The following is a 25,591-nucleotide window of genomic DNA, read 5'->3' on the forward strand; positions in this document are numbered from 1 at the left end:
AACTTTCTGCCAGCACTACCCTCTTCCTTTAACAACTCAGGTAGCTGAAGGTCATGTTGCAGTGATGGATACATACCAAGCAATGCACATTTTCTACTGCAGCAAATACACTGCTGCAGAAAAACATTGCCACCCCTCCTTCCTTGTGCTTTTCCAACGACGTAAACAAAGCAGGAGCAAAAATGGGTGGTCCCATTTTCCAAGCGCCAAGCACCCAGTGGCGGCTCCCATTGTTTCGAGGTAACAGAGAACCATCTGTCCGAAGGGACCTCAGGGATCACATAATGACAGATAATTGCCCACCTTATATCACAGCCCAAGGAGGAACTGAGCTCTTGGGGGGAAAAAACCCCAAAACAACAATTAAAAAGCCAACCATCAACAACTGCATTTGTCACACTCCTTTAGGGAAAAAAAAAAAAAAAAAAAAAAAAACAAAAACCTAGCAACAAAAAAAAAACCTGGCCTGGAGTATAATAGTGTTTTAAATCAAACTGCAGGGTGGCCAGACCCAAACACCTACTTTAAAAAGTATCGGGGTGACAGCTCTGAAACCAGACACTAACTTGAATTTGAATGGTTTGGTCCCAAGGTGCATCTCTAGGTACTGCACTCCAAACTGATCCCCATCTCTGCTCCAAGCAGGCCGGCCAAGGTCTGTTTCTGAGGCAGAAGCCATGTAGCTGTGGTTAATGATAGGCTGAGTTCAAAGTGAAAGAGAGGATAATCTAACAGAAGTTCAGAAGTGCATTAATATGCCTACCTATGTGCCAGTGGCTTGTTAAGGTAAGCAAAAGTATATCCCAGTATATCTAGCCACAGGGAAAATACCACACACTGTGTGTGGTGCAAGATTAAAGTGACAGTCTTGGACCTTGCCAAGCCTCAGAATCTTCCTCAATGGGTTCTCCAAACGTCTCCATGCCACTGACTTAATCACTATATAATAAAAATTCAGCTTCATCCAGACGACTTGATTGCTGTTCAGGACAGTGACTAGACAAAGCAGGGACCTTTTCTCTGCTGCAAGGTCCCAGGGAGCCGTAAGGAGCAAGGATGCCCTGTCCACAATTGCATCACCAGCCCATCTTCATGGTAAGCTTTCCAAAACACAGGTGTGGGGGCACCCACAGTGCTTTTCCTAAGTGTCTGAAGCAGCAGACAAACAGACCCCTTTGCACACAACTCAGCCACGCAGTGCTTGCATGCATCTCAAGCCCACACTTTTCACAGCACAGGCACTAGGCTGCCACTGTGGGACACTTTCACCAGGACAGACTCACGTATGACAGTGATGCTCTGTGGTAAAAATGTCCCTACACCTGCACTAGAAAAACCCCACGCAAGGATCCCCAAGCTGCCTTCTCATCCTGCAATCCTTCTCTGATGCAGAAGCTTTAGTGCTTGCTGCTTTCTCAGCATGGTCTAAGGAGGGATTTCTTAGGAGAGGACTAATAAGGGAGCATGTCACTACAGATGCTAACATAAACCCTTCTTGGTGGACACATCCACCCACAAGCAATGCTTAGTGTATGCCCTCAGCACTGTGTGACAGCACTTGGCCAGGCCACTGCCCGGGCCGCACTCTGGCTGCACTGCATGAAGAAAGGGAATACATAGTGCCCCAAGAGCTGAGACCCCCCATGCCTCACTCCAACCCACACATCCCGCCTTGTTGGAAGGAAGCCTGAGCGTCAGCCCTGGCCTCCTGTGGGGCTGGGAGGCAGCCAACGTGCTCCAGAGGCCAAGCCCCAACAAGGCACCACACACAGATCCTGCCAAGGGGCCAGGCTCGTCTCTGCTAATTGCTATCTTAGCTTCTGAACCAACACGAGGAAAACAGAGGGGGCCTTATTTCTTGTGGTGAATGCTAAATGCTCTGCTGCGCGTCCCCATCTGCCACCAACAGCCACTGCTGACAGTGGAAAGAAATCTTGAGCAAGTTTCTGATTTATTTCTCCTCCTGAACTTCATAACAAGCCCATCAGACTCTAGAAGAGGTACACATACAGAGCACATACCCACACATGCAGGCACAGAGAGGTGTCCAAAGGGAGAGAGGGTGCTTACATGTACTCCCCTCTGCCACACCTGCAAGCTGTGTTCCATCTCGGCAAGAGAGTAGCGCTATCACAATAGAAATGTAAATCTGAAATGTAAATCTTCTGAAGTGAGATGTCAGCAGCCGTAGGACTGCTGCTGCTGCTGCCACTGCTGTATACAAGCACAAGTCAGTGGGATTCTTGCCTTCACGCAGGAATATTGCTAATTCTCTGTTTGACTGAAAAAACTTCCTATATGACATCAAAGCAGTGTTCTGTTGCCATTATGTTAGGTACTACCATGCACATGACTGCCAAGGTCTCTATTTCATGAAGTAAATCACAACCAATCTGCCAGTCTCCCAAAATTGGAAAGCCTTTCCTCAGAGAGCTATTTCAGGTACAAGAGCTTAGAGGAGCTGAGCTCTTTAAGGGAAACTCCTCCCTTATTCCCATCCACCACCACAGCATCATGTCTTGCTGCAGCTACTGGCATATCCTGTCTAACCCCATCCCCCAATATGACTGCATTACAAACAAGGATAGAAAGACAACAACAAAATTTAAGGACTGCACTGAAGATGCGCAGGGAAAAAAAAATACCCATCACCAAACAAACAAAGGACACACACTTTCAGGTAACACAAATTTCTACTTTGCATTGAAGGTGGCTTCTTTCAACAAATGGAAAAAAAAAAAAAAAAGAAAAAAAAAAGAATAAAAAGAAAGAAATGGATAAGGAAAAAGCTAAAATAGAAAGGGGGTAAGTGACTAGAAAACTGAGACCGGGCAAATATAACCTAACAGCATTTGGCAGCCTTTCTGATGACTAGACGTTGAAAGAATTAATGACTTAAATCAGGCATAGATATGATATTTCATACGTAAATAACCATTCCATGTCAAGCAAACTTGTCTACAGCATAATAAAAGGAAATTCTAGGAAGCAAAACACAAGTTAAAAGCATAGACAGACATTTTGTTTACAGGTACATTTTAAAAAAGAATGGTGTGAGTGTCTCTCTCGATACAGTATATATATATATATTATATAGCTCGAGAAATTAGATATATTTGCTTGAACAGTCTCCTTACTCACAGAGGTTACTGTAGCTCCAGCAGTTACCCATTGGTCAAAGAAATAAAATGCAAAGATCATCAGTTTATCTATAGCGGTACCAGCTAATTCAATTGCTGCTGTTCTAGTCAACTGGAATCAAAATAGTTTCAAATTTCCTGGCAGCTGCTGCCCTGCACTGCACACAGTGATGTAAATGGATGCTTTCTGAGTATTATGAAACTGATGGGGGAAACTGCAGTCTCATTCAGTCTATTGCAGGAGCTAAGGAGTCCACCTTGGCAGCTTGCAGGGGGAAAAAAAATTTCCTCCAGCAAGGCTGCCTGATGGCATGCCAGGGATACGTCTGTGCTTAGCTGCCGTTTTTGTAACTGCATCCGTAAGGGGAGAATCGGGCAGAATGGCGATGCTGAGAGTCATGTGCTGGTTTCGGAATGCAGGATGCTTTATGGCATTTCAGCATTAGTGAGCTGAAAGCATTCACTAAGCAGCCCAGTCATCCTGCATTTTATGTCTCTGCAGCTCCTTGCGTCGATCAGAAGTAGCACCTGGGTGAGCTTGCATGCAGCAACTTATAAGTTACGCTTTCCTGGTATTCTTGCCACCATTTGTAAAAAACAGATTAGGGCAAGTAAAAAACAATGTATGCATTAAGATGAGGCAAATCTCTAGGCGACAGAACTTAATGAACAAATCACAGGATTTATGGTATTGTATCGCTACTGCAGCCTTGCAGAGAGGAGGGTTACACACATCTCCTTCTCCTGCACTCCATCATGTTACAAAGTCTACAGTCACTAAAATTATTCCAATTGATAAAGCAGCCTGCTCCTGCTGAGATGGAGCAGCCGTCCCCTATAAAAGGGGAGGGATGCTGCAGAGCCTCTGGCAGCCTCATGAAGCAGCCCTTTTTCCAAATGATGTCATTCTCCATGCTGCGCTAGGTCCTGCCTGGCCAGAGTAGCCAAAGCCAGGGGATTAACATAATGCAAACATGGGGCTTTTGTAACTGGACTGCAAACATCTACACCGGACTGGGCGCAGGATTTTCTGCAGCTTGCAGACACTCCAGGCTTTTGGGCAGTTTGCTTGCTCCAAAAAGGAGAAGCGGAGCCAGATCTTCATCCCGTCGAAAGTTACAGCAGCATTATGTAAAAACAACAATTGGTTGTTTTGGAACAATTGGTTCCACAACGGTTGGTGGAAATGGGGAAGCTGAGTGAAAAGTGAGAGGCAGAGGGAAGAGGTTGGGGAGAGTTGCCTAAAAGTAAATCCTGGTGAAATGCCTCTGTGCCTTAGCAGACATGCAGGGAAAGTAAAGGAGAACAGAGTTATGGCAGAGCCTTGTGACAGCCAGTGGCTCAGGGTTACCCAGGGTTACCCAGTTCAATTAAGAAATTAAACTAATTTGTTCAGGGAAAAAAATAATCCCCTGCATGCATGCAGGGGCAGTATGTTCCTCAGGAAATCATACACCCACAGCTTCCTGCATACTGGAAGAGATTCACTAAAAGATACTGCCCACCATTGCTCTTGTGCAGTTCCCTAAATTCTGGGGGGTTTGGGCTGCGAAAGACAGTGTTAGACAAAACTTCAGTCTGCCATAGGACAACCATGCCCGTGCTAAGTAAATCTGTGACGAATCTCTCTGCTAGCCAGTGCTGGAGTCTGGTAGGATATGATGATGCTAAGTTGTCATTGGTTTGGAAAAGAGTGAGAAAAGCCACTAGGATAAGAACATAAATCCTGTGCATTTAGAAAGCAATGACCATTTAGAAATCATGTAAAACACATGGGTCACTTTGTGCCTCTCTGAGAGTTTGTGTGGATTTTTTTTTACAGCTGCACAAGTTCTTGTACTATTACTGATGGAGAGCTTTATACAAGCAATACTGTGACTTGGCTGCATATTTTTCCCTACAGATTTTAACTAATTCCCAGTGGTAAACAGGGTTTGGGACCACTTGCATAACCCCAACTGCTCTGAATTAAGTGTCCTCCAAAGAGCCCTGTTCCTTTCCCCTGGTTGCAAGAAGAATGGTACCTTGCTGCAGTCATTCACAGGCCTACAGTGAGCTCAAAACAGGACAAAGTCCAAAACTAACATGCAGCACGTGCTGAGAGGATTTAGTGTGAGGGATTATCCACTACAAATTGCTGTATGGGCCACAGATGGTCAGTGAGATAGCTCAGTCCCAGGAGTCATTACCCTGGAAAGCAAAATGGTAGAGTGGAACAGCTGCTAGCATGAGCAGGAACAGGAGGGAAAATACAAATGGAATATCTGGACTCCTTATCCTGACATAAAAGTGCAAGTGGGCCTTAGAATATTTAATGCCCTTTTCTTCTCTGAAGTCCCACACTCTGGAATTATGTGGCTGTGAGAATCTCAAATTTTCATTTAAGACTTATGTTTGGAGAAGTCTGAAACCCAAAATGTAAACAACGGATCCAAAAAGAATCTGAAATTTTCTATTTTTCTGCTGCTGTGATTTAGAAAGGAAGCAGCTAACAAATTTTCTAAGTGTAGATACACACAGTAATTAGCAAGAATTACTTTAAAAGCTCCATAAGAGCCTTCACCTGGAGAAAAACCTTCTGAAGCAGTGACAACTCACAGCTGCTTTGACACTTTCAGCATCTACAATTTTACAGCCTCTCTAAATTGACTTATAATTAATGTTATATATTTAAAATATTGTATTTTTCAATAATCCTCTCAAAACCCTTGGAAAGTTGCTTTGAGCAAGCAAAAATGACTTTAAAAATCCATCACTTGTAAGCACAGATCTCAGAAACTCTGGATTTCTGTAGATCCAGAAACCAGGCACATCTGCAGAAAAGGATGTCCTTTACTACATTTCAGAGTTTGGGACCAGTTAACCAAGCTGAGAGTAGTCTTGCTAGGCAGTTCTTAAAGCACCCTAGGAGATGGATCTCAAGTTATGTGCCCAGCTAAAACAAAAATAGGACACACAGGGATATGTGCCTCTCCCAGGCTCCAAGTGTTTGTTGCTGAAGGTGCCATTGGACATGGCATAGTAACTTTTCAGCAGGCTCTCCCAGTGAATGAGACTCCCTTCCTCCGGATGCTGGATAGAGTTAAATAAACAACACAGGGATCTACGGCAGAAGGTACTTGTTAAACCAGTGAACTGTGAACAGGAAAAATACATGCTGTACTCTGTGTTACACTCTTTCAGTCCAATACCAGGCCAGAAACTGCACCTATCCACATAATTTTATTTAAATGCCTTCTCTGTGTGCAAATCAACACCAAGTTAACATGCATCATTTCCTTCAGAAAGCTTCAGAAATGACGCAAGGCTACAGCACAGTAGAGGGTTTGTGTTGGTATTGCAGATCTCACCAGATGATGGGGCTTAGGCCAAGGAAGGAGGCCATAGTGACAGGTAAAAATGCATCTATGTCCCACTGTACCTGCCTGTAACAAGCTAAGTCAGCTGGCTGAGCCTCTCCTGTTGTGCCCACTGATCTGGATGCTGCCTTTTCTATCCGCCTGACGGAAGGGGACAACCTGACTGCCTCCAGGAAAGCGTTGCTGAGTCCTGCCAGCTTCAGCTGGATTCAGCCTGTGCCACGTGTGCTCAGAGCATCTGATGTGGCCAGACACTGACAGAGTGCCAGCATCACCAAGTCCCCAAATATTTGTGTGCTCACATAAGCATGGCTCTCAGCTTCGGCCAAAAGAGCACAGACAGGGAGACATCTACTGCCTTAACTCTGGCATTTCCTAACTTCTGAGTGCTTAATTCTGCACCTTTAAAAACAATAAACAAACAGTACATGTTTTAATGATTATTTGTACTAAACTCTTGGCCTTCAAACAACTCTCTTGTTTAAAAAGTTGAGGATGTGGTAATCTCCTCCCTACAGCTGTAGGTTATGATAACTTGATCTGTCCAGCTTTCAAGTGGAGGTCACAAGACATTCAATTTCCTCCTGTGGAGCAAGTGACTTAGGATAATGCCTTGTGCCCCCTTTAGTTTTCCTCCCCTCTGGACTGGAAACCCAGACATCCATCACACCACATCTGACAGCTCCCGAGCATGCCTCAGCTTCTCCCAGCCCCAGGAAGCAGGACTAAGAAATTCAAGGGAGACAGCAAAACAGTTCCACCTCCCCACCTCTGCAGCCAAGATGCAGACCATAATGGAACCTGTCCTTCTGCACCAGCATTTATTTTTTCATGTGCACAATTCTCTTCTGACAGCACTGTAAGAGCTTGGTGCTCTTCAGAGCACCCAAAATGACCTGCTTTACTCCATGTTGGAGTGAAAGAGGAGCACTCAGCATGGCCAGTGAACATGCTGGTGCCAAAGAGGCAATCACTTCCTGTAGTGCACAAACTTCTAATACAGTACTACCGGAGACTTAAATTTAAAAATTTAACCTTCTTTTTGCATCACTGCCAATCAGCAACACCAAATATTGGGGATATTCATGAGAAAACTACTGATTACACATTATGATTTAAAAACTCTTGCAAGACTTCTCTATGTCAGAAAATGCAGTGGGACACTAGAAAAAACAACAACAACAAGCTGATAAAGTCAAGTATGCACAACAGGATGATGGAATCTTACTTATGTGGGAGAGGGGTACCACAGCTCTGAGCTTTCTGTATTCCAGCCTTGTATGTGCTCCTGGTAAACACTGCAGGACATCTGACGTGCCAATCCTTCACCATAATTAAGCAAAATTAATGTAAAAATCAGACAGTCCTCCAACCCTCAGAAAACGCAGTTTTGTACCTCTTAAGGAAAACAGAGTTGCAGAGGAAGATGCCAGACCAGGGAGCTCAGACTTTCAGAATTGCCTGGAGATGGAAAGAGCAAGAGATGAAAATATGGCAAAGGGTGGTGCCTCAAAACAGAAAACAACAGGGCTGGAGCACTGGGCAAGACTACAGTCACCGGTCTGGGCTGTCATGAGAACAATGTAATGAGTGCCTGTGGTCTAAGAGCAGTTCCTGCAGTGAGGACCAGGAAGGTACCACTTCCATGCAATGCGAGGGGGATGCAGCACAGCTGGAACATGTGTGCCTTGAAGCAACAGAGCAAACAAGTGAAGCAGAATGTATGTCAGTGATGCTCACTTTACACAAAGATACTGTGATAATTTTCTTGAAGATGTTTAAATCAGAAGCATAAGAACCCTGAAAAGGTTTTACTTGTACAAAATAGCAGCCATTGTGTCCTTCCTTTGCTCTTGAAAAAAACTTCTAGTCATTCTAAAGCAAAAGCAATCATTTCTTCGATTGCAGTTCAGCAACAGGTATGTTGCATGGGTCAAAGTATGTGTTTGATTTTCTTTCACGTGTCAGATCTGGCATTGTTTGACCCCTTGCAAAGGTGATTCAGCCCACATTGCCAGGAGAAAATAAGCCCTTTTTTTAGAATTGTTCTTTTGGCATTATTTTTGGGGGGGTTGTTACAGTTTTTGCTGGCTTGAGCCTGCTAAGCAAACAGATGAGCACAAGAACTAGCATGAGATAATCAGTGGCAGTGTGTGTCTGGGACCATCTCTTTTGGCAGAAGCAAGATGTTAAATGAGCTCAGTTGCCTCATGACACCTCACTGAACACAAAACAGCAAGTGACAGGCTTTCCAAAAAGCTATTTGTTTCTCCAGGAATTCAAAACCAAGCTTCTTCCAGCAGCTGTTGGGAAAGACCAGATTTGCATAGCAACACAGGCAGTATTTGTACAGGGCCTTTTTGTGAAGGAAGAGATTAAACCTCTGGTACACAAGAGGGATGAAAGCTTTCTCCTCTCAGAAGCATCAGAGAGAAGACTGTTTATTAACCTTTATTCTTCCTAACAACAGTCTTGGATTTATTTTCTCATATAACAGGAATTATGGGGTATTTGGCTTTCATGTTTATTTAAGGAACTCTTTTGTAGTATCCCCTACTTCTTTCCCCAAGGAAGCACTTTTAAGACTAAGTAATGTGGCCATGACTTTTTTTTTTTCTTTTTGGTATTTAAATGTATTAACGGCAAAGTCATAAAAATCAGGCTTGTAGCACAGCCAAGCCTGAAGAAAAGTCTGCTCAATAGAGATCACTGTTTCCACAGCAGTTTCCAGAGAAGGAATGTATGTTTCCACATACAACAAGCAGCCTTTTATGTCAGTGAGTCTGAGAAGAGGTCTTGTCCAAGCCAGCTAAATTCAGTTTCTAAAAAACATTTTCTTTTGCTGGAAGGCAGAAGGGCTGGGGTTTCGCCAAGGAAGGTGGCCAGGCTGTGCAAGGCCACGTGGACAAGTGTGGTGCATCCTCCCTGCTCCCTCAGTGGGAGGGGTCTGCAGGAAAATGTGTGGTCTTGAACCTTTCCACAATAGGTGGGTCTCGGGGGCTTGGACCTGCTTCTGCTCCGAGTAATGCATGGAGGGCAGAAGGATGGGCAAGGGACAGGAGAGGAGAGGACCCAGACAAGAAGCATCATGCATTAAAGACAAGAGCACATTAGGGCATCAGTGATCACAAACATCCCAGATAAAATCAGACTGAAGACAGCAAAGGAAAATGTTTTACATTTTCAGCTTTATTAGCATTTGAATGTTGTTGATGAAACACCTATTCTAAAGCCACCTAACTTTTTATCCTCCCCCCCCGCCCCCCATTTTCTCATCTGAAAATGACCAGCAGCCTCAACCTGGAAGGTAAAAATCAGCACGGAGCTTATTAACAAAAGCTTCCATCTCCCACGTGGGTAAACAGATGTGTTTGCCACAGTTGCCCCCAATTACTGCTCTTTCTTTGTGAATTAGCTTGTCTGATGCAAGTGTTTTAGTACTCAGTCAAGACATGTATATCCTCAGCAGCATCAGCAGGGCTACAGTAACATGGCTGTGGCTGAAAGGGAAAGGATAGACCAGAAGGCAGAAGTAATTAAGCTGTTCAGCAGCTTACATGCCACGTTCTGTTTCTGAGGCCAGCCATGGCACAGGTCAACTGCTTTAGGTTAGATTAATTAAAGTTCAGCCTAACTGCCCACAGTGACAAGTTGTTTTCTTGATCAAGTTTAAACACCAACACTTCTCCTGGCCCTGCCCCTGTCACTCATTTGCTTGAAATATTTCATACTTTGACCCCTCAAAAGCACGTCTTCTTTCTTTTAAAGGAAACTTCAGAAAGTAGCATATTTATTTGGATTTTTGGTGATGTTTTCTCCCTTCCCATGCAACACAGAGAAGAACAGAAAGACTTTCAAGAACACCTGCTTCCCCCAAAAGCATGTCATGACATATTTGACATTTATCAAATCCAAAAAAAACATGATTTGATGTACAAAAGCCCTGAGTTTGCACTACTGTCCCCTCAGTCACCCTGTCCTCATTCACCTCCAGTAAACAAGCACTTAAAAGCTGAAGAAAAAACTAGAAGGGGCAGAACATTCTCGTTTATCCATGGCAGTCAAACAACTTGTAAAAGAGAAGGAGGAGCAGGAGGAAGAGGATGCATTTGTCTGTGACAGCATGAGGCCAGTCCGGGTAAGCACAATGTCACCCAGTTTTTTGGTACAATTCACAAATGTTGTATGTTAACCACTGTTAAATATTCACAAACCCTTCTGTCAGGGTCCCTTGAAATCACTCCCATTTTGCTAATTGTTAGCCCCTAATGGTAGTTTCTCATTAATAAAGGAACAGGAGAAGATCCAGAAACAAGGCAAGAAGGAGATCCAGAAACAAGGCAAGAAGCACATGAAAAATACAGAGAATTAGACACATAAGTCAATATATCCAGTTTACTCTTTGCTATCCTTTATTTTAGAGCTCAGTACTTAGCTTGGAATACCCGTCATATTTGATAATTGTTTTGGCTGGTAATAACAATAGATTCACTTGGATTTATTAGACACAGCATACTTTATTTAATACCAGTCTCTGGATTTGTACCAATGCCTGCTGACAGTGCTCTCACACTGTGTCCTTCCAAGCAAGAAATGAGGTCACCATGATTCCTGTAATAAAGTGATAAACATTTTGTGGCAATTTGGAAGAGTTTTTAAAATTCCTAAATGAGGTCCTTTTGGTTTGGGTTTTTTTTGAGGATTTTTTTCTCTTTTTGGAAATTTGGGTTTTTTCCACTTTGCAATTAGAATTTCCCAGGTGGATGACCAAACCATAAAATCCAGGAAGAAATTCAAGTTCTGCTTTTTTATTCTTTATTATTATTATTATTTATGTTGTTATTATTATCATTATTAATATTTTTTTTCCTTACTGAAGTTGAGGTGCATACACAGTTTGTTTCTGAGCAAAATGCTGCCCTTTTCTGGCAAGAAGGGAGTCTTGTTTAATTAAGTGACATTCCAGAAAGTTTGCAATTAGAAAGGATCAAGGTACAAAGAGAACAGCCTGAGGAAATGCTTTTTCAAAGAGGACAGGGCTTGTTGATAATTTTGGCAAGGCAAGAGGAACAGCTACAATAACTACATTTATTTTCTTCTAATCTTGGGCTCTTAAAAGGTAGAAAATGCCCTATACTTACAAGAAGACAACAGGAACAAGACAGATCCTTAGGCATAACATTAGATATTGCACCTGGACTACTGGAATCACTGACTCCAGAGGGCACAGCAGTTCGGGTACCACCTCAAGTATCTGAATTAAAATCTCACCTACCTCTACCTGTAACAGGACCATAAAGTGCATTTCTGGAAGGATCTCCAGGCAGAAATGGAAATGTTTCAGCATGTGCAATTGCACAACTTGTGGCTGAACAACTCCACTGCAGAAAAGTGCAGGGATTCCCTCCACCAATGCATCTCTAGCACATGAGTCCCTGCTGTCACATCACGGTGGCCCAGATGAGCCAGAAGGAAAGGCAGGGGTGTAAGAGAGGGAACCACTGTCATTTTCTGGGGCCAAACCAGTAGGATCCTATGGTCTGGTACTTGTGAAGGGCAGCAGAGTGAGTGAGCCTCATGGGGTCATTAAAGGAAAAGCTTCTGCAAAACTTTCCTGAGTAGCTTAAGAGATTTTTTTTTTTTAAGGTTTTTTTTTGCACAATAGTAATAAATAGAACTTACCCATTCCTGAAGGCTTCTCTTCTTCCAAGCCAAACAAAAATTCATATTTGGCCTTGGCAACATTCTGGGCATGAGCTGATATGTCATTATCCCGCACAAGTGTTTCTGCCTAGAGTAAAAATAAACAAAGTTTATATACCTTTTAGTGAAAAAACAGCAGAAGGAACATGAAATCCCTTCAGGCAGCATTTTTAAAGTATTAATTTCACTCTGTCACCACCAAGATCATACAGAGTAGACATGGGCCAACTCAGTGCTTTTGAAGAGCTCACCCCTCTGTCACTGAACCCAAGAATTTCAATATTAAGAACAAAGACCTAACAGAGATGTGAGAGCAGCCAACCACTCTTTACACACTCTTTAGCCAGCTTACCCACTGAAAGGCCAGCAGCAGTGGCCAACTATCTCAATAATACTGGTTAGGGTTAAAAATATCAAGGGAATAGTATCAGAAATAGCAAATTTGAGTATGCATGTCATAAAACTGGAACTCATGGGAAAACCATAAATGGGGCAGGCTGTCTCTTTGAAAAGATAGTGGGGTAGAGAAAGTGAGGAGCAAGGACTACAACAAGGATGATTAAAAAGGGGAAGAAGGATAAGGTATGCAAACATGTACTTAGACAGGAGTACTGTCTAAGGGTCCGTGTTGGGCAGCCCATACATGACCACCACTGTCTAGGTCAGGAGAAGAGCCCAACTTGGTTTTACAACCATACCACACAAGTCAAACCTGCTTATCTGGCCAGGAGGCAGGGAGGGGACACAGGGTGGTGAGTCCAGTAAGCAAGGGAACACCTGGTAGGGTGAATGGACAGACGGATTGAGCAACCTGTTCTACCCAAGCCTGGTGCTCCCAGCACCTTCCCACTGCTCCTTTCTAGTGAGAAACACTTTGACAGAGTAAAGGTCCAGTTTCTCAGAAGAGAGAAAAGCTACAGGACTAAGATCAAAATACTCTTCTAAACAGGTAGGGACAAAACAAATCTCTAAGATAAAGCACACGCCAGCAATAAACTGTAGTGCAAAAACTATCTAGAGTCAGCATTAAGTTCCTTCCCAGCTGGGCAAGATGGAGCCCGTAATTCTTCTGTTTGAAGTGACAGATAAAATAAATCACTAACTCCATAAATTCTTCAGTAAACTTTATATTCATATGAGGCAGTCAATTGCTCTGGCATAGCAAGCCATGGCATGGTTTACATTGGTGAAAGCATTAGCTTGCAAAAACACTCTTTAAAAAACAAAGTTAAATGGAACATTCCACCCCCCAGGACAACAATAACTTTTAAGTATTTCTATCAAATACCTCAGGATAAGCGTCAGATATAAACAGAAATTCAAAGTACAAGGGACATATAATTCACAGGAACACATAGTCACAGCTCTTTAATCAGAGATGGATGGAACCACAAATCCATATATTACTCCTAGGACATCTGTCCAACAATTGTATTTTCTTCCAGGAGCACACTGACAAATAGTTATCTTGTCCTATGTCCTAGAATGGTTTTGCTCCAGGTTCCCCTGGCCTTTTACACCCATTTCTTCTCCTACCTTTCTGCACTGTGCCAGTTCTGCAAGATTTAGTCCAACACCACTCTACCCTAAGTCAACAGCAGATCTTACACAGGGGTCTTGGACTAATTTATTTACCATTCACTAGACATTCACTAGTCCAACTACTCAGCACTAGGGCTTCAGTACACTGATGCACATGCTAACACCAGCCTACCCAATCCTTTGGTAAAGATGTGATGGAACAGATAAAGGGATTTCTATCACAAAAATAACTATCACAAGCATGACAAAATGAGCTTGGAAGAAATCACCATGTCTGTCCTGCCCTTACAGGCCTGCATTCATTCACTGGCAGGGAGGCAGGAAGGGTTAGAAAAGGAATAGCTGGAGCCAGACACAGGAGAAGGCTCTTTGTCTGCAACAGCTTAGACAGGAGTACCTTACACAGCCAGACAAAAATTCAGCCTACTCAGAGGGATGTGAAGGGATGGGATGGCTAACAACTAGCTGGTGCCAAATCCCAGTGACAGATAAATGAAATGGAAAATAAAATGAACAGAACAGTTCCTGAGCAGTAAAGAATTTCTGATCTATACCCCTCTGGGACACAGCTTCTCCATCCCTCAGCCTTGCTCTTTGAGATTTCACAGACATCTGCTACACTGAGTATCCTTGCCAGCAAACACATGTTCCAAGGATCTGTATTCGCCAGTACCTTACTGTAAAGCAAAGAAGAAAACTCCAGCTTACAGCACCTTCTGCATCATCCAGTAACAGTCACAAGTAAATTGTAAAATTAATGGGGTTTCAGTGTATAGGCCATCATTTATCAGAGGTAAGTGCCTAAACAGAGGCTGCACGATCTTAGTCTTTGTATCTGAAAGGGGCAACTTGATTGTCAGAAGTGCTCAACGCTGCTGATGAAAATTACAGATACTGGCTTGTGTATGGGAACAGCTGTATTTAACATCTATTTAGGTTGTCAGAGCACTAAAAGGATGTATAAAGAAAGTCCATATCCACGCTTAAAGGTTAGTTAATCATATTTCATCCAAACAAGACATATTAAAAAAGAATGGAAGAGCAGGAAAGAATGAGGATGCTCTGAGGTCAGTGCTAGTTTTTAAGACTATGGCTTTACCAATGTCCAAATCAAGAGACAACTTCTCCTTTCCTTCTTTCAATCTACCACCCACCAAGCGTTGCGGCAGTCACAATGCCCTGAAACGAGGAGCCCAGAAATGGGCTGGACAAAAATTCATGGTGCTTTCAAGCTGCATTAGCAAAGATTAAATACAATCAAGATTGAAAGGGATATAAAACTCCTGCTTAAGCCTTCTCTCGCAGCTCAAGGGCAAAGAAATCTGCATCCAAGTCAGCCATTTCATAATTGCTTCCCTCAGAGGGCTTTAACCACCACCTTTGAAGCATCTTGTCTTTGTCACTGCTGGACAGAGTGACACTTAAGAGCACCAATCCCCTTAAATCAGCCCAGCTCTACGTACATTTCTCATGAGCCATATAAGTATTATTTTTCAGTCCAGTGATGCTCTGGGCAGAGAGGCAGCAAAAGCCTACCCATTGGAGCATCATTCTTGCAGTGCTTTCTGCCTGTTTGAACATGTTTGATAAAGCCTAATTCTCTAGATTATAGCTCTTGGTTAGGAGTTAGGAAGGCTGCATTTCCCCCTCAGTGAATTTTAGATAACATTTATGATGTTGCATTGGTTTGCATTTGGCAGTCCTCACCCCTCAGACCTCCTGCCAACACACTGGACCAGTTTCTATTGACCTCACACAAGGCATTGGCATGGGTCAACAGAGCTCCTACCTTGCTGACCTTCTGTTTCATGCTTAGGGAGCAGAGAGATTCTTTAGGATAAGCCCATGGTGCTTGTGGTTGTTTCAGGCCAGCACAGGAATGAAGCTGCTGAATCCGTGTCTTAGCAGTGAACTGGACAGTAGCAGGATGCTAAGACCACAGGGTACCTGCTTCTCCAGCAGGAGCTGCCAAGGACAGGTAAGTCAGCCCAGCAAGTCTGGATGTGCAAATGGAGCAGCAGGTCAGTATCTGCAAGGAGAAACTGTTTCCACAATTCACCCTTGAGAGGTGTCTTTAACTCCTGAAGAGAGCTGGTTGCTGCCTTTCCTGAAACACAGTTTCGCTCTCTGGATGAATTTCATTTCAACTGGTAAGCTCCCCCCAAACTGCCCTCCAAAAATCCCAGTGGTTTTTAGGAAGGTATAGTGAGTCATAAAAAGCTGAACAAAAAGCTTCTCCTTTCTCCACAGAAGAAAACCACCAAAGTATCCTGTTTTGACTTTCACTGACATTCTGGTTGGGACCTTTTTTTGGGAACAACTGGTTTTGTCTTGGGGCCTTTTTTAGCATACTGTCTTGGGGTAAATGTTTCCTCCTAAGCTGTCTGAAACCAAGACACATACCTACATGTCAGAGAGCTTTAAGTGAAGAATATCAAACTCTTGCTATCTCACCACCATTTTCAGCTAAGCTGACAGGAGAGCTGGGCTTTGTCTCAGTGGAAGGGGATAACACTGTCCACAGCTGGTGGGACAAGCAATGGGTCAGTCTGAGCACAAAGAACCAGTGTGAACCCATGCCTCCTCAAGCATTCAAACTTAAGGTCATATACTTTGAAAATGTCTAATAAGGAGGAAGTTTTCAAAGAAGCAGATAATTAAATGGCAACTTCCAGTCTGGAATTTTTCAGACTCCCTGAGAGGACAGATGCTGTTAAGACAGACTCACTCCTTGCAGAAGACCTGGGAAAAGAGTGCATGAGAAAAAGCAGAACAGGATGGGTACTCAAACATAAGTCTTCAGAGAGCAAGAGTCAGCCAAAATTCTGGACAGCAAGAGACCACTAAGGGGAAACATCAGCAGGAAGGGACCTAAGGACTGTTCATGAAGAACTGTTAGCCAGGACAGAGAGGTGAAAGCATTCTCAGGCATGTCCCCACAGCTAAGCCATATCATGAGGAAGCCTCAGTTTTACATGCTTCGTATGTGCACAGCTCTGTTTCCCAGAACTTCCTGCCTACCCCCTCAGCCATACCACCACAGCCCCTACCCTGGAGCGACTTTTAGAGGTTTCACTGAGGTTACTGGGGAAATGCTGCAGTATTGCAAGAAAGCAGAAAAAAAGCCTTGAAGAATGCCTGTAAACTGTGTCAGTCTACTACGGAGAACTTCACAGTCATACCCGGACCATTTCTAGTCCCTGGCTGTGCTTGGTCCAGTCTCATTGCTTCACCAACATCTCTAGCAGCAAAAAACTCAATTGCCTGTCAGCAGCCTTTCAAATACCCCAATACAGTGACTTTATGCTCTCAGCAGGAATGATGGACAGATGGTTCCCACAGATTTTAAGATCTTCTCCAGCAAACTGCAATGTCATGGGCAAGTCTTTACAGAATCCTGCATTGAGAGCTCTGCCTCTGCTGTCGCATCATCCCTGAGTGGCCAAGAGCTCAGCAAGCTTCACTGTTTTTGACAGGTCATATCAATTGTTCTGAAAAGACTATGCCTGTTGAGCTTGTCTTAAATCACTTTCCTAACATGAAAAGTAACAGGATTAAATGCAGAAAGCTGGCATTAAAATAAACTTGCTAACTGGTAAAACCTAGTGCACCAACATCAAGGAAGAGTGTGGGTACTCACAGTAAGACAACTGGGTAGGCAAGGGTTGTACTGTTTAATTCCATGTGACCTCATACACCATAGCTGTGTTTTCCTTATACCTGCCCACACTAATACATGTTTGCAATTCTTGCATTAAAGCATTAGTAAAACAGATTAAAAATTCAAAAGAACAGGAGCTTTGCATGGCTTAATCTCAGCTAGAGCTGCTAAAACTTAATGCTAGCCAAGGTTTTGAATGAGAAGAAATCTAAGCCTGGGTTTTAAACTAATTCCTAACTATCAGGAGTTGCAGGGAGATTTATAGAAAACTAGAAGGTGGGGAGGAAAGAATGGGCTTGTGTGAGAGCACTGCATACAGCAGAGAAGTCAGGATTTTAGAGAGGGTCACATAAGACTTTTCAGCTACAAGACAACTGAGAGATGTGGCAGAGGTGCTTGCAGTGATAAGGGGTCTGAAAAAAAGCAAAGAACAATCAGTAATTCAGCACCTTTATTTTTTAATCCAACAGCCAGAAGACAGCAGAAGGTATTGGGAGTCAGCACCACACCAAAGAGGACATGGTTCCTAGTACAGTTTGTAGTCAAAATCACCAACCACCTTGCAAAGCAATCTCACAGAAACCAAAATACTGAGGTACCTGACAAGGAGGGTGAACAAGCTCAAGGGATACAAATCCCTAACAATATAGAAATCACATCCTTCTCACAAATCTCTAAGCTGACCTCTTCCTGGGCATCTGCTGACCTCCATGACCACATACATACTCCTGGACTAAAGCAGCCTTGAATCCAAACCAGTGCAGAGAGTCACTACTACCTGCTTACAAGGCTTTGGCATGGCTGTGGACTGGAGCAACCTCAGGCTTGGTACCATCCAGCGAGCTCCTCTTGAGTCCTCACCACAACACACTCCACAGCTTACCCCAGGGGATTCACCAAAAGACACCGGGGCACTGCAGGCTTCCCATGCCATTATTCCCCATAGTAAACAAGGTTTGTTTACTATGAGCAGCCTTTCAGGAAGCAGTCAGGCTGGAGAGAACAAAACTGAAAGGGTACAGATCCTATCAAAGCTGCTCTCCCCGCACAAAGGCAGACTTCACAGAAGTTCAGTATCTAAAGAGAGGCTCAGCTCAGAAATGAAGCAAAAGAGTTTCTGTTTAGGAGAAAACCTCGGAACAGCGACCAAAAAACCTCAAATGAATGCCTTAGCAGCAGTATTAAGCAGGTAAAATTTGTTTCCAGTCTATTATGCAAAGCCTGACGCTGTCTGAGCTGTAACTGCATGGCTTTGAACAGCATATTAATTCAAAGTCTGTATGGTTACACTTTACCATTAAAGGTCACTCAGCATTTTGTATTTGTCAAGTCAGTGATTTTTGATGCATGCTGTAGGGACCTTTGGATATCTACGCATTATTTCTAAGGTATGTGCAACAATCAAAACAAGTCCTCTGAGAAGAAGACTATAGCTCACTGCCTGAACCACTGTATTCTTAGACATAACACACAGAAATGAAGAAAAACACCCAAAACTTTTCTAAAGCCACAGTGCAAGTATATTCCTGAGTTATGTCAAAGCGCATTGGGGTGGGGTGTGATTTAAGAAAAACTGTGCAAAGACAGCATCTTATATCCAGAGAATTCAGTAATGCATGCAGTAGACATCTTGCATTTACTGTTTTTGTTGAATCTGTTCCAGTATATTTAGCAAACTGACAGACTGCTTCACTTCAGCAGCTAGTGTGCTTCCATCATCTTCAGGCATCTCAGATGGTAGGACAATGTTTAGACAGGCTACAGGTCTGCTCCACATGGATTTCTCCTCCATGGAACCTAAAATTTGAATATACCTAAATGCCTCATGAGCCTACCAGAAGTTAGTTCTGTTTTTCTTTAAGCAACTAAATTCTTTCCAAAACCCTAGCCAACATCTGCTGTCCCTTGAAACTTTACAGACAGCATCCTTTGCCATGTGCTGTACATTCTTTATGTCCAGCTAAATATACACTGCTTTTATGGATGGAGGGACAGGGTATTGGGAGAGCTCATCTTCATTTTTCAAATCAAAGTTATAAATAGTTTAAGGCAGTCTCCCCAAGTGATGAAAATATTCCATTTCAGTGAATGGTTTAAAAATAAAAAAACAAAAAAACACAAACCAACAAATACAAAACACCCCACAACCAGCCATCAGACCACTCTACACCGGAAGAATTAGCATTTACGAAAGTGTAAAAACGTGCATTTTCTCTGCAGCAAGTGCAAACTGTAGAACTAACAACACAGTAACAGAGTATGCAAAAAGGGGTATGTATCTTAGACATAGCTTACTGATTCTGCATGATTATTTCCTATCATATTTAAATTAATTTTACAGCTTTCACCTCAGCAGTTTTTTCTGAGCCTTACCTAGATTTAAGAGAAGTTTTTTGGAACAGAAATTTGAAGTTTGATCTGAGCCATCTTATGTCTGGTACAATTAAGGCAGAAGTGAGAAAACACATCAACAATTTCTCCTGAGGAGTAGGCACTGGGGGACTGAAAATATTCTTGCAAGACCGTATGCTTGCTAAGAAAGTGCACCTTAAGGACTGCCAACATTGTTGGGCAGCTATGGCTCTGCAAGTGGTCAGGAGCCGACAGGCAGTTCCAGCTGTGGCAAGAAGGCAGAAGACATTAAAGATGTTATATCCCCCACAAGCAGCACAACACAGGCCAGCTGGCACTCATGTCCCACTAGTGAGGAAGTTAATACCTCTTCTTTTTATCTCATTAAGTCACAGCAAGTTCACAGACAAGACAGCTGACAACAATCAGAACTTGCTGGTACTAGAATTTGTTTCCTCTTGAGAACAGGGCTTTCCTGGGAAGCATTCTTCTGGTAGCACAGTCATGCAGATATATCCCAGGCCTAAGTGCATCTTTCCATCACACTTTGCATTCATTCAGCCTGGGAGATGCAGTTATTACTCAACTGACACTTCCCATTTGAAAACTGTTGTAAAAAAAATGAATACACTTTAAGCCACATCTTCCACTGTGTCATTTCACTCCAAGAAGTGAAAGCAAGCCCCATTCGTGGCTTCTGCAAAAAGGGAGGCTTGTATTATGTAATCTGTGCTGTTGTTTTCTTACTGCTCCCAAACTACTGCATCACAGTTTCAAGACAAGGGCCTCCTTTCAGTCATAGAATCATAAAATAAGCTGAGTTGGAAGGGACCCATCATGACCACCAAGTCCTGTGCAAGAAAGTCCTTTCACCAGGCAGCAAAAAGTTGCTCAGCAAGCACAGCAGTGACCGCTGTGTTTCTGCCCTGGCAGGCCATCTTTAGAAGCCAGCTCCAGCCTGGTTTCCTTTGGCTTAGCCCAGAAGTTGCAATAGTGAAAATCTTCTGTGCAGTTAGCAAAGGGAGGCACACATTTCCCACAGCCATCACTGGTGGCTGAGGTACTCAGTGGAGGTGGAAATTCAGTGCTCACACTCTGATGGACAGCCTGATCCAGTGCCCAAACAGGTTTTTTTACTTACAGCATCCAGGAAGTACAGTCAAGTCAGAAGCCATTCAAGCTTCAATGGCCAGGTAATATCCAACTCCTCTGACTCCTGATTCAACCCTGTAGCAACCAAGCCCGCACCCAGAGGGCTAGCTCTCACCCCACCCTGCTTTTAAGCACCATCCGAAACCTGCCTTGCTCATCTCTGTAATGAAGAGAATAAACGTTCGGATGCATTAGCACCACAGGAGTCTGTGGTCTCGAACACAAGCTGACAAAACAGCAAGAAACATCTCAGAGCAAGGAGGAGCTGCACTCAGAGAAAGTATCTGGAAACATACTGCAGAAGGATAATTCAAACAGTGCCATTCCTGAGAGGAATGGAACACTTACATACACCTACATCCAGAATGAAAGTGTGAGACAGACACCTCGAGCTCTTTCATCTAACAGAAGAAAATTATTTCTAATACACCCCTCCCCCGCCCCAATTTCACATCACTACAAACAAGAAAATAAGGACTAGAAATAGTCTTTGTGATCATGGGGTTTGATGGGCATCAATCCATTTAGGAAGATAGTCAGAAGCTCAGGACACAAATTGCACAAGACCTAAATTTGTTTATCTGCAGACCCACTTTGCAGTCACTGCCCAGAGAAGCTCCCTAGCACACATCCCCCTTCTCAGCCAAACTTAGAGAGGAAGGAGCCACATGCAATTTGACAACACACTAGGATGCAATGAACCATCCAGGCCACAAAGCAGGTCTTGGTGGCAGATCAAGAAATCAGATCAAGAGGTGGCAGATCGAGAAATCCCTGCTTCACCAGAAGCCAGCTCTCCATCAGGGACCATTTGCAAGGGAATGTCCCTTCAAGGGTGGTGGGTGGCATATGTCCCTGCTGAGCCCAGGAACATTAGTCCCGCCTTTGCTGGGTAAGCTCAGCAAGACTCTCACCAAACAACTCTTAACAGCTGCTGCACCCTGGGGATCCTCAGCACTCCCAAGGCAGAGTTGATCTGGAGCAGGATACTCTGACAGCCTCAATCTTTGAGTTCTAGCAGCAGTTCACAGGTTTGTCCACCCTCAGCTGAAGAACAACAGCTTGGCAAATGGCTTCCCAGCACCCTGGGGACCCACCTAATACTATGCTGACACTACCCCCTCCCTCCCTTTCTTGGGCTCCCTTCACTAGGCCACTACCATTGTGCTACCTCTAAATCACATTTAAATCAGCACCCAGCAGTACCCCAGCCTCTTGCTCTCTCTCAAGACCATTGCAAGCAAACAGACGTTCTCAAAAGAGAAACACAAACCTCAGAGAAACACATGCCTGAGAAAAATAACTCAGGCCCTCAGGTCTGCCTGCCTGTCTCTCCATGAAGCAGGGATGGTTTCAAGAAATCACCTACTGTGCAAGCACAAAGACTGTTTCTACCAGCCATGGCCCAAGCACCCTTACTTAGTACTGGTGGCCTTGTGTGGTGTACAACTTGTACTGCCTAAATGCTGAATCTTCCAGCACTCATCTCAGAACACATGCATGGAGACAAGTGCCTGCAGAGATGCTTCATGGCACTCTTGCAGAGAGACTACCTCTCAGCCTACAAGAATCAAACCACAAACCATGTCTTATATCAAAGCTGCAAAATCAATTGCCAGAGCTTCCTGGTGTGATGGGCAAGAATAGAAAGACTGTGTTGGTCTGGAGGCAGGGAGGAGAAGTACTCTAAACAACATCCATGTCCTTCATCTGTGTACCTTGACAACAGTAAAGGATTTGCTGGGGAAAAAAAGCCGCTAGCACGTTAGTTAAGATCCTCACTGCTCTTTTCCTTCTCACTTTGACAGCACAGAGATCAAACTGAAAATTGAAAACTGGAAATTGGAAATAGTAAATCAAACAATCCACTCAAGCACTAATAGCTCAAGAGAACCACTCTCACAGAGGTCAGTTATGCAAGAATTTTCTGTGCGGATTAAGAAGTCCTAGCTTTTTTGTTTCAAAACTTGTTTCAAGTTTTGAAAGCAGCAGCATGTAGGTTTCCTGGATTTTTTTTTAATCATCACCACTACCACAAAGGATGTTCTCACACTCCCCAATGAGCCAAGGCTCTAATTGAATGGGGTCATTTGAACAGGATCTCCTACATGGTTAACTTCACCTCTCTCCCATAAGTATGCCCCAAACTCTCTGTCTGTGTAAACCAACAGAGCTAGGACAGATTCACTGTACATTAAACTGGTAACATCTGCTGAAACACATCAACTAAGGATATGACTGATGAAAAAGCATTTGGAGTAGAAAGAGGCTTCTTTCTACTAGCTAAACCAGAAAGGCTTGGATGACTCGCAGCAGTCTATTAGAATTGCTTCAAACACTGGGTGTGCAACCTCCAGTTTCATTACAAATACTGCATTTGACATTCTGAGTTAATGCCCCTATGCACAGACAGAATTAAAGTGTGACTGAAGCTACAAAACTAAGAGTACTTGCAGTTGCCTATTACACACCCAAAGCACTTCAATAATATACATGTAGCTTTGCCTGACAATATACTAACTGGACCCTGTGGCAGACAGGTAATTGATGTTTATAGCACAGAAATACTCACCTATATGGGAGCTCGCAACTTCAGTGGGTTTGTGTGAAGTTCAAACTCATTTCAAATATACGTTTATGCTCCCACTGAGAAGTGTAGCTGCACTCCCCGGGACCAAAGATGAAGATAGCACCTCAGCTGCACAGGAGCATGCCTGGGTAGTTTAATATTCTACGGTTTTATACTTTTGGTGAAATCATCTCAACCCCACTCTTGCCCTGAAAGTGCAATGCTACTTCTCAGCCAAACGCTCTTCTGACAACGTCTTGTTTAATTCAAGAATTTGGCTAGATTAAGAGAGCTTGCCAGTGCAGCAACAGTGCTGATGTGACAGACAGACAAGTTACTTGGAGACACAAGCAAAACGAAGTGCACGACGAGCAGGCTCGGGGTCCCAGCCCCGAGTGCAGCTTCCCTGCTGCAGCTGGTGTCTCTCGGGATCTAGTTACGAGCACAGAAGTAGGCTCCGACCTTTTTTCTCTTAGGGCACTGTGAAAAGGATTAAAAAAAAAAAAAAAAAAAAAAAAGAAAAAAGGGGGGAAAAGGAAAACAATAAAAGGAAAGAGGAAAAGGGATAGGGGAAGAAGGAAGAAAGGAAAGAGAAAGTGTAACAAAAAGAAAATAGAAAGAAGAAAAAAGAACTAGAGGGAAAGAAAAAATGGAAAAGTAATTGGGAAAAAGTGCCTCCGGCTGAGCGCAACCCCCGCACCCGCACGGGCACACGCCGCCCCTTACCGCACCGCCAGCTCCCTCCATCTCCCATCGCCGGCCGCGGCGGATCGCAGCCGCCCTCCCGCCGGGCCTCGCCGAGTCCAGCCGCGCCGAGCCGGGCTGTTCCGTGCCGTGCCGTGGTGGCCCCCGGCCCGCAGCGGAGGCGGCAGCGCGGCGGCACTGGATTTGGTGAAGTTTGAAGGGAGGGCCGGGGAGGGGAGGCGAGCCCAGTGCTCCACGTGCTCCTTGAAAAGATTTTTAAATAAATAAATAATAAATTTTTAAATAAATAAATACATATATATATATATTTCAGGATTAGCAAAGCAATAGAGTGAAAGGCACAACCCAGACCGCGTGCCCGCAGCAGCAGCGCTGGGCAGGAACACGACCAAAGCCCGCGGGTGCTGGGACATGCCGTACTCTGCTCTTAAATCCCCTCAGTGCGGCTCGCAGTTGTTGGGAGAGGAAGGGAAAAAAAAAAAAAAAAAAAAAAAAAAAAAAAAAAAAAAAAAAAAAAAAAAAAAAAAAAAAAGCAGAAGCCTTTTCCAGCCTTGGAAAGGGGCTTCCCTCGCAGTTTGCCTTCAAAAAGCAGAAGAGCCCAGATGTCTCTGAAGTAACCCCATCTGAGCACCCGAAACTGATTTTCTGTTTTTGTTTATTTTTTCACAGTTCGCTGGAAACTCTCTTGCATCGTCAGGTTTCAGAGCACTCAGCCACATCATTAGAATTTCTCTAACTAGGACCTCTGAGTTTTGTTCTTTTAAGTAAAAGTGGGGTTTCCCTATAAAAAGCTGTGTTTTAGAAAATACTCCCAAATCTCATCAGCCCAGTTAGAGGAGTTAACTGCATAAGTAGCTGGCAGACTACATAAAGAAGGATGTCAATTTCTGTAAGTTCAGTATATCTATGTTTTGTTCAGCAACAGCTAAAAACTTCTTTGGTTTTAACCAATCAAGCTTGAGGATAGACTCTCTGGAACAATCTCTGAGGACCAGGAATCACTGAACACATTGTATGTCTGCTTCCTTCTGACCATGGGTAAAAAAACCCCGTGGGTTAGGTGGTAGGCAAGGTTGTTCTCTAATGCTGTGCCCTTCTGAAAGGCTTTGGACAGTGCTGGTGGTAGAAGTGCATCACCATGAAGTCACTGGCATATGTGTATCACGCTCAGACAGAGCAGCACCTCAGTGGCTGAGGAGACAGCCTAGCCCTGCCTTGCTCCCCACTGGCCTCACAGCTCAGTGCTAGAGCCACCCTTCCTGCCAGCACTCAATCTGCCTGCCAGGGCAATCTCAGCCTTTCTGCAGGCCCATGGGGAAAAAAATCCATTTCTAATAGGATAAAAGTATATCCAGGCATGACGCTTGAAGCACCCTGGCCTAAAGCTTTCCCTGTTTGGCAATAAGAC

General features: G+C 43.8%; 1 protein-coding gene across 1 annotated transcript in view; it reads right to left on the reverse strand.

The window, feature by feature from the left end:
- PSD3 (pleckstrin and Sec7 domain containing 3) overlaps positions 1-24,279 on the reverse strand; it is a 114,836-nt gene extending 90,557 nt beyond the window's left edge. Inside the window, exons 1-2 of the mRNA XM_041395940.1 lie at positions 24,205-24,279; positions 12,182-12,290 (exon numbers count right to left, since the gene is read on the reverse strand). Of these exons, the coding sequence (XP_041251874.1) occupies positions 12,182-12,290; positions 24,205-24,225 (130 nt within the window). The 5' untranslated portion in view covers positions 24,226-24,279. The remainder of the gene's footprint in view (positions 1-12,181; positions 12,291-24,204) is intronic.
- Between the last annotated feature and the right edge of the window lie 1,312 nt (positions 24,280-25,591).

This window comes from Onychostruthus taczanowskii, unplaced genomic scaffold, assembly GCF_017590055.1.
Source record: "Onychostruthus taczanowskii isolate IOZ18803 unplaced genomic scaffold, ASM1759005v1 scaffold121, whole genome shotgun sequence".
In the NCBI taxonomy this organism is placed as follows: Eukaryota; Metazoa; Chordata; class Aves; order Passeriformes; family Passeridae; genus Onychostruthus; species Onychostruthus taczanowskii.